Source organism: Sphaeroforma arctica (assembly GCF_001186125.1).
Source record: "Sphaeroforma arctica JP610 unplaced genomic scaffold supercont1.129, whole genome shotgun sequence".
In the NCBI taxonomy this organism is placed as follows: Eukaryota; class Ichthyosporea; order Ichthyophonida; genus Sphaeroforma; species Sphaeroforma arctica.
Window position 1 is genome coordinate 78,224 of NW_014040429.1, and position 9,271 is coordinate 87,494.

Sequence of the window (9,271 nt, forward strand, 5' to 3'; positions counted from 1 at the left end):
TACGTGTGTGGGTGTGGTTGTGGGTGGGTGGGTATGCGTGTGTTTGTGTGCTTGTTTGTGTGTATTTATATATATATTTATTGATATATATATATAATGTGTGTGTGTGTGTGTGTGTGCGTGCGTGTGTGTATGTGCGTGCGTATGTGTGTGTGTGTGTGTGTGTGTTTGTGTGTGTTTGTGTGTGTTTGTGTGACTATATGTGTATGTATGTGTCCGTGTCCGTGTCTGTGCCTGGTTCTGTTTCTTTGTCTAAGAATGTATCTACGTGTGTGGTTTGTGTTGTAATTTGTTTTTATATTATGATAAGAAGCTGTTTATTCTATGTGTGGTGCGCCATTTTAGAGTTCATTTGCGTATGCTTTACTCTACTTTTTTCATACTACTTGGAATGCTATCAGGTCATAACCTACAATACTATAGATTTTAGAGGTGAAATGAATATGTTGGATATGGAGTGGTGTTCAAAACCGTGTGTCGGATGTTTAGGTATTGATTATGTTAACATGTTGACTGCTCTTAATGGGTATGACCTAAAGTTGCAGATGTAAAATTCTTTGATTGTGGATGTATATAGCAAACTTTTTGGTAGTCTAGTGAAATTTAGTGTACTATTGAAATCTGATGTACACAGTTTGACTCACAGGTGCTAGTTTGGCTTCGGCGCATCTTCCGATACCTTCGTACCCCCTCCACGAGTCCATGCCCGATGATATCATATCCAGTGGGAAACTCAGTAATCTGCAGCTCGAAGCGATTTTATTCGCTTCTCAAAGACACCAGAAGCTTTTTAACTATCGCCTTACTCCTGATGGTGAACCTATGCACGCGCCACGGTTGGGCTCAGGAACACTCGACCTCTGTACCAGAGCGGGGTTCTTCATCGGAGATCAAACGGGTGTGTTAGGCTTGGGTTTCGACATCTTGAGCATTTATCCGCTTCATTTTCCTGTTCTTTCTTTATGGCACACACGCCAACGCAATACCTCTTGAATATGTGCTTGATTAGTGTAAAATAGATTGTTTCCTAAGTAATACTTCGCAGTAAGTTTGCGAGTCAAGCTAGTAGGAGCCTGGTATTTCGACTCGTGACACCGCGCTCGAATATTCGAGAAGTAACCCTCGACAAGGCAAATTTTGCGTGAAGCCATCGTTCTAAGACCTGATTTTGATTTTTGATTTTTGTGGCAGGCGTTGGCAAAGGACGTCAATCTGCTGGTATCATTATCGCTAATGTAGCTCGAGGCAGAGGAAAGCATGTGTGGTTCTCCACCTCGAGTGACTTGAGAGCTGATGCAGAAAGAGACATGCGGGATCTGGGCAGCTATATCAATATTATCGATGGCTGTAAAGAGCTAGATAAGCAAACCGGTGCTCTGAGCATGAAAGGAGTTCTCTTCTGTACATATGCGACCTTGGCGCGACCGGCTAGGCTCGAGGAAATCATTAAAGTATGTGTTTAGGGTGCTTCTTTTTGTCTGATGCACTTTTTAGAGTGTGCATTTTAGCTCGTAAAATTACATTTATAAACTTGCAGTACGTAGTTTTACACCCATTCAAATAGTGCGGTTTTAAATAGAGTCTGTTCGGATATAAACTTGGTATTCTTTGGCATATACAGGCTGATTTGTACGCAGGTAGAAATTATTGCCTGATTTATCATATTCTCTATCCGTATTTATTGTATCCTGAATTTATTTTAGTGGTGTGGAGGAGATACTTTCGATGGCTGCCTGATTTTCGATGAAAGTCACAAGGCAAAGAATCTCAAAATGGAGGGACGCAAAAGCTCTGGCAGTATGACAGCTGCGGCCGCTCTGCATATTCAGAGACGGATGCCGCTCGCTCGCGTAACTTATTTATCAGCCACGGTATGACATTCGCACACGGTTTTTAGTGCCTGAATCTTAGAGCGTCCTGGTATCCGTATTCTGGAAGAGCATTATCTTCACCCTGCTCTGTTGCTTTAATTTATCCGTGACCAAGTTTAATTACTTCTCACTGACTACTATGCACACGAGTAACCAAATTATCGGAAATCTCATAGGGTGTGACGGAACCAGCACATCTGGGTTTCATGGAACGACTAGGGTTGTGGGGTCCACACACATCCTTCCCCAACTTCAAAGCGTTTCACTCTGAGATTTCTAAGCACAGTATTGCTGTTCTGGAGCTGATAGCAATGGAAATGAAGATGAACGGCACATATGTATCTCGAGGGCTATCTTATAGCGACTGTGAGTTCGAAATTGTAGAGACCGATGTATCAAAGGTCAGTAAACATGGGTTCAGCCCGAAGTATTCACGTTTTGTGTGTTGCTGCGTTGCTTATATTAATAAGACAGAGCAAGTAATACGAATATAGAGCAGCACCTATATGGAAAAAAGCATACGGATATATAGAGCGATACATTATTCGACAACTCTTTTACATTTGTGAACTTTCAGAGGCCGTCTGCGAGCAAAATTATGAGTGTTGTTTCTCTATCGATCCGCCTATCTCACACACCACATGATTTTTCATGTGCATGTAGGCCCATGGCGCTCTCTACGATCAGTGCTGCAACTTGTGGGCGATCTTGAGAGGACAGATGAAAATAGCATGCAAAATGACCAACACGCCGCTTAAAATGTTGCGCAACTACTGGGCATGTCATCAACGGTTCTTCTTGCAACTATGTGTATCCTTAAAGGTGAGTCGAACATGAGGATAAAGTTTTAGCTTGTCAGAGTGACTATTCATAGGTTGGAGGAATACTCTGTGGCCTTGCCTCATAGTATAGATCAAACCTTCTATGTGATCCATTGTGGTGGACGGTGAATAGAAGCCGCGCCGCTTTGAAGTGTCCGACAGAATGACCTGTGTTAGAGTCTTAAACATGCGGTGAGATAATCAAGAATTATCTTTGGCATATCAGGTAGGGCGTATTGTGGAGCTAGCAAAGGCTGCTCTTGCTCGGGGCGACTGTGTGGTCATCGGATTGCAGAAGACAGGTGAAAGCAGCTCGGACGCAGTATTGGATCTCAGCCAACCAGACAAGATTTATCCGTCCCCCATAGCAGTAGAGAAAGAAATTTTGATGCGCTTCATCGCTGAGCAATTCCCCACCAAGATGGTATGCAAGCGTGGCCGCATTGAATCGTTTGACATCACAGGTTTTCTACCTATACAGATAGAAGTCTTTGACATTCGCTTGAGACCTTATCTTTATGCTTTTAAACTCTTCTCTTTGCTTCAATTTGGGCAACATGGCAGGCCCCGAAAGATGTACCGGGTGACCCGGATGATCCTAATGTTATAGCACGAAAACGGATCGAGGAGCAGAGATCGATGATGACCATACCGGAACTGGTACAAACACGCAACATTCTTATTCAGAGGGCGGGAGCCCTACAGATGCCTGGCAATCCTCTTGATTTGCTCATTGATGAGCTAGGTGGCCCAACGAAGGTGGCGGAGATGACTGGTCGTAAGGGTATGTAATTTCATGCCATTATTCTATATCTAGAAAATATCTCCCCTCAGTCTATCGCGAGAACCTTTTTTCGTTTCTAATGTGCTTTGTGCAGTTGTCCGTCTACTATCTCGATTGGTATGACCCAAGTTCTGACGGATGGTTTCCTTCGATGTAGGGCGCATGGTGAGGGCTGGCAAAAAAGGGTTCATCTATGAGAAACGTGCCGAAACCGAGGATGACACGACGCATATCTGTAATAATGAAAAAATTCGGTTTATGAACGGTGACAAACTAGTGGCAATCATCTCAGAGGCGGCCTCCACTGGTATCTCGCTGGTGAGTATTCTCTCCTTTGTGAAGGACGCTCATTTTCGATAGCCTATTGTGTAGACTAGCTGCTGTTTTGTGCACGTGCAACCCGTTGGTGATGAATTCTGACAATCATTGTACATATACATATCATTCTGGCCACGTCGCAACACTTCGCTACGTCTACCACACAGCCCGCTCTTTCCCCTTGCACGTGGGATACAGCATTCAACTTTATAAGAGCCATATCCTCTGAGAGAACTTTCAATACATTTCCCAACCCCCAAATAACGAAATTTCGCTACTTACAGCATGCTAGTTTAAATGTGCGAAATCAACGGCGCCGTCATCATTTCACTATTGAACTCCCATGGAGCGCTGATCGCGCAATTCAGCAGTTGGGACGTACTCATAGGTCTCACCAGGTGCGTATGTACCAGTGTGGCTTCTCCGTCTCATGAGATTTTTTTTCGCCCCCAGTAAAGGCAAGTGGTATACTTGCCTGCTCACTTCGTCAGTGTATTCGTTTCTAAATTATCCACAGGCTCGAGCATAATGACACTCGAAGATTATATTTAATGATTTTCTTCATGACTGGAAACTATGAGACTGTATAGTCCCTAACATATACTTGCCATACCGCGTATCGGTATTTATATATCTTGTCACTGACACCCATATTTCAATTTCGGCTCGCAGAAAACGGGACCCATCTACAAGCTTGTTGTGTGCTCACTCGCCGGAGAATTACGCTGTGTGATGGCTGTGTGCTCGCGGTTGCAGAGTCTGGGAGCGCTCACGCGTGGAGATAGGCGGGCTAGTGTTGGTTTCAATTTCGACGATTACGATATAGATAATAAGTACGGGAAGAAGGTAGGGGTTTTCTTTTGCAGAAGCGGTCTTTTGGCGGAATTGGAGTTTCAGGAGCTAAACTACGATTAATAGATATATCTGTTCAAAATCTATTCGCTTGTGAACCCCGATTCGTAATTTTTTTTCTCCTCCTTCGTTCTACCATATTTACAGGCGTTAAAGGACATGTCCCATTCTATACGACAACGCACACCCTATCCTGGCGTGGATAGTGAGACGATTTCAGCACTCGAGCAACAAGCGCAAAAGATTGCTCAAGGCAGCGCAGACCAGGCTTTAGGGAAGCCAATACTCTTTACAGTCTTGGCTGCGTGCATAGGTACGTTCGTTGATAGCAGTCTAATTGTCTTCCACGGTTCTCAAATGACGCACCACTTAATTCCATCCGATCAGTGAGTGTATGCTGCGGGTTATGGACAGGCTGCAATGAAGTGACAAACTGAAGTAGATTATGCTAACTTCGAGCTAACTCTGTACACATACGCGTATCATATTATTCGCACCGCTTTTTACTCAATTTTAGATTTAATGGCGTTTGAGGACGGGGATGAAGGCAAGGTGGAAAACATCAGGTCCTTCTGGAATCGCTTACTGGGTCTCACAGTTGCCCAACAGGGCATATTGTTTGGGTGTGTGTTTGAGTTGAAGATTAGTACATAGGTTTGAATGTTGTAATACGTTATTCAATCTCACAGCGAATATACTTGTCCTTGCTACACAAGCCCCTTAAGTACAGCCTGATTTAGTCGCAATATATGTACAATTGCTTAATTTTTTTTTACACATTCATATTGAATACAGATATCTTTCTGCTGTACTGAAAGCAGTTGTGAACGAAGCCAAACGCGATGGTACCTATTTAGATAATGTGTTGGATCTGAAAGGAGAGGATATCATGATACAATCTAAGGAAATTTTGAGTCGAGTATGTCTGTTCTTAAAAATATTGCATGCTCACGTTATATGCGGTATTCTGTTCTTTTTTAACACGCTGCGTCGTGCTTCCCTTTCTGAATTGGTTTTGATGGGTTTCTAGAATATTCAGGTCTCTGCTAAGTATACCCATATTCTTAGACCACCATTTATGAATCATGCACGGACATTTATACACACCAATGCAGGATCCATCCACAGACGTGCCAACGATTCACTACCAGGTACTGGTCAATAGAGGTGTATCCTTTCCAGTGGCATCCTATCGGTTGGAGCAAGCACAAGCAGCGTTCTCGTAAGTTGTTCTGCTTTCACGTAGGTTAAAACGAAAGTGTCATGAAAAAGATATCTGCTTGCACATTCGTTCATTAGAGTGGCAAGGGTGCATAAACCTCTGCTAATTTTGTGCACCTTATATGATAGGCTGACCTTCTTGTATATTCGATCAATAGATTCGCAGCCGCATGCAGGCAATTGGCTACATAGGGTTTGAATCACTTTCTCATGTTCGTGGAGGTTCTCCCTGAGGTTGTTGATTTCAGACTCTTCTTTACCACCCATACCGCAGTGGAAGAGCTGCTCAAACCGATGGTGATACGGACAGTACAGCAGATAAGATTGATGAAGATGAAAGCGGTGAGAATGTCAAGAAAGGCGTGGACAACGACAGGGGAGAAACCATGCAAACAAACACCGTCCAAATCACTGATCCCGCAGAGGAGGTCGAACAACCCCCGAACAGTATGTGGATTTGTATTTTCTTAATCCATTGTGAATTCTACTCTATAGTGAATTTGTGTTACGTTTTCTATCAACACCTGTAACATATTCTGACCACTGAAACATTGTTGATTTCGTTCTTGACCTCTGCAGCTGACTCGTCGCTTTATCTGTATATTGGATTAGTGTTTGCAACGGCCTCCTATATTGTCTGTAAATTAGAATAATACATACATCTGTACATTCTATATCTGAATAGTGATGATATGTTACGCGTCTGTTGCTTGCTTTTCCAATTTCACTGCAGGCGATTTTGTCTAATTTAAATTTCACTCGTATGCTAACAGCTGACGCGTCTGAGCCGCCAGACATTGAACCAGGTGTGCTCCCTGTTAGTGTACCAGCGATGGACAAGGACAATACAACTTCTGAAACAATGCCAGCAAACACCGATGTCAACTCTGTACGCAGTACAGCCACTTCGCCAAGGAATGGGGGGTACGTGCCCGCCGAGACCTCAGATCCCGTGAAATCGCCTGCACGTCTGGTGGAGGACGAAATAGATGGCGAAGGCAACGAAGGTGAAGCCAGGAATGCTAACAGTGGTTCGGATGGTTCGGATGGTTCTGATGTAGACAGCAAACCCGACGACAAAGACAGCGATTCCGAATCGGACGCGACCGTGGATTCCGACGATGGAGGGGAAGAAAACGAGACATATGTCGATTATTCTGGATTTTTTATCTCCAAAGTGCCTCACTTTGGTAGGTATATGCTCTTATTGGCCACGGGAAAGGCTGGAAATCCATTCTACGTGAATATATATCGACCGAATACCGGAAAGGGTGTTGACATCGCTGTAGACACGCTTTTGGTAGGTCCTTGTTTCAGTCTCTTCGCTCTTTAGCACTTAGCTGTGTGATGTACGTGCCTTTGATTAATGCACACTATAGCACGTGCCTCAGTCGACGCAAGATAGTTGCTGATAAAGTCAACTATGGGGACATATCGAATGATGCTCATTTCGCATACTTGTTCACATCTTTCACGTAGCAACGGTACAAACTAGTCAAACCGGAGGAAATGGAGCAGCAGTGGACCGAATTCTATGATGCCACTAAAGATCATTGCACACACAAAAGTACGTGTCGTTGCTCCTCTGGGAAGCGCACGGTACTACACCACATTATCAATGGAAATATTGTGCAGCAGTGGTCCACCATACAAGGGTACGTTACGTTTGTGCGTGTTCATATGCGCTGCGGTTTGCCTGCGCGGACTCGTGATGACAACGGCGATGAATCGTCGTGTGCGCATGTATGACGGTCCGAGACCTTTTTGGATTGTATTCTGTGCACGATTCAAGTCATGTTGTATTGACCACAATAGGAGAGCTTGATTGAATTCTTTTCAACTATGATTGTATCACTTCTTTGCATTTACAGCATCACGCAACGGTTCAAATCGACTCAAGCGGCCGGCAAAAATAATATGCAGATTGTTCGGTTGGAAACCAGTACCGGGGAACGATTAGTGGGTATCTCTCTGAACGAGCAATGTATATTTGAATTGTCTATGCATCTCCGGGAGAGGGAGCACGTACTGGCCACTACGCATACGAGAGCGAATATGACGATTGAGCCTGTTGGTACCCTAAAAATTAAACAATTACAGCGCGCAATGGTATGTTATCTGTGTGACCCGCAGCTTTTAAACAATTCTCAGTACACTGACGGAATATTTCTTTTTGTACAAGTCAATTGCATGTTGTCATTTTTAAGCATCTTGAGTACCTGATAGCACAAACCACGGATTGTTGACGCAATCACATGTTCAATCAATTGTTCGCAGACCAAGCCTCGAGACATCACCACCTACTTCGGAGCAGCTTCTGCAGTATCTAAGCAGGAGCCGAAGGTTGAACATGAAGCTTCTCTAGGTAGAATGGCTCCCTTAAGCGAAAACTCGCAGAAAAGAAATGCTGACAATATTGAAACGACCATCCGCGCAAAGATAAAGCCAATTGTACATTCTAAAAAGCGTAAAGTCACCTCCTCGAAAAAGTCATCGTCAAATCCGAGCTTGTTGTCTTTATTCAACAAACAAAGGTATGCAAGCTGTAGGTATTCATACTATATTGTAAATTGAATTGTAACACAGCATAGTGGGTTTTGAATGTACAAACGAAGATTTTTCCTTCCATACTGACCACTGACTGTGACACTGCCTCTAGTGTGTACGCGGTATCCTCCAATCTCACGATTGCCGTATCTCGCATTGGGTAGATATCTCTGGTTAGAATAGATGAATACCTCATTTGATTTCTAATTTGCGCTTTTGTATTGAATACTTATCATATTATCTGAAGGAGCAAGAAGCCCGGTGTTGTCAATAGTGGAAATGCGCCAGCCGCACCCAGTTCGCGTCATGCGAATCCGACTTCCCCTGCTGCCGGTCCTAAGGAAGAACCGACATATATCACACTCGACTGATGGCAGCTACGTATGTTACCATGGTCATGTGAAGAGCTGTATCGCACGGGCCGACCTTGCCCTCACTAGATGGGTATAATGTGAAGTACTACTCTGCAAATCGAGTACAGGCGAAAGGGGCCATCAGGGCTTGTGAAAGATGTCTCCAGAGCGCAGCATTCCTCTCAATAGGCGCTGGGTATGATCCATGCCATTAATGGAATACATCACGTGTACTGGGTGTATACTTCTAAGATTGTGGTGCAAATGGTGAAGCCCGTACTCTTATCGCTGGCTTACAGACTGGCTGCAGTCGGAGTACGGTCGCTGTTGATTGAGCGATCTGGAAACGAATCCGCGAACGCACCATGTGATACTCGATGGAAGCAATCAAAAGTGGACTTTTTTATGCTTTCAAATTCCCACTCCTTTAGATATGTCGAGATCTTCCATCACATCCAATTAAGGCATATGAACCAGATTCCATAGGATGCACTCCCCGCCACG

General features: G+C 44.0%; 1 protein-coding gene across 1 annotated transcript in view; it reads left to right on the forward strand.

The window, feature by feature from the left end:
- Positions 1-9,271, forward strand: part of SARC_02779 (hypothetical protein) — a gene marked incomplete at its 5' end in the record, with an annotated part of 11,394 nt that extends 2,123 nt beyond the window's left edge. Inside the window, 20 exons of the mRNA XM_014303452.1 lie at positions 647-898; positions 1,192-1,451; positions 1,704-1,871; positions 2,048-2,272; positions 2,535-2,693; positions 2,919-3,116; positions 3,257-3,476; positions 3,634-3,794; positions 4,079-4,192; positions 4,467-4,640; positions 4,794-4,959; positions 5,164-5,269; positions 5,442-5,565; positions 5,762-5,868; positions 6,142-6,314; positions 6,641-7,167; positions 7,347-7,522; positions 7,739-7,976; positions 8,145-8,401; positions 8,662-9,271. Coding sequence (XP_014158927.1) covers positions 647-898; positions 1,192-1,451; positions 1,704-1,871; positions 2,048-2,272; positions 2,535-2,693; positions 2,919-3,116; positions 3,257-3,476; positions 3,634-3,794; positions 4,079-4,192; positions 4,467-4,640; positions 4,794-4,959; positions 5,164-5,269; positions 5,442-5,565; positions 5,762-5,868; positions 6,142-6,314; positions 6,641-7,167; positions 7,347-7,522; positions 7,739-7,976; positions 8,145-8,401; positions 8,662-8,785 — 3,929 coding nt within the window. The 3' untranslated portion in view covers positions 8,786-9,271. The remainder of the gene's footprint in view (positions 1-646; positions 899-1,191; positions 1,452-1,703; positions 1,872-2,047; positions 2,273-2,534; positions 2,694-2,918; positions 3,117-3,256; positions 3,477-3,633; positions 3,795-4,078; positions 4,193-4,466; positions 4,641-4,793; positions 4,960-5,163; positions 5,270-5,441; positions 5,566-5,761; positions 5,869-6,141; positions 6,315-6,640; positions 7,168-7,346; positions 7,523-7,738; positions 7,977-8,144; positions 8,402-8,661) is intronic.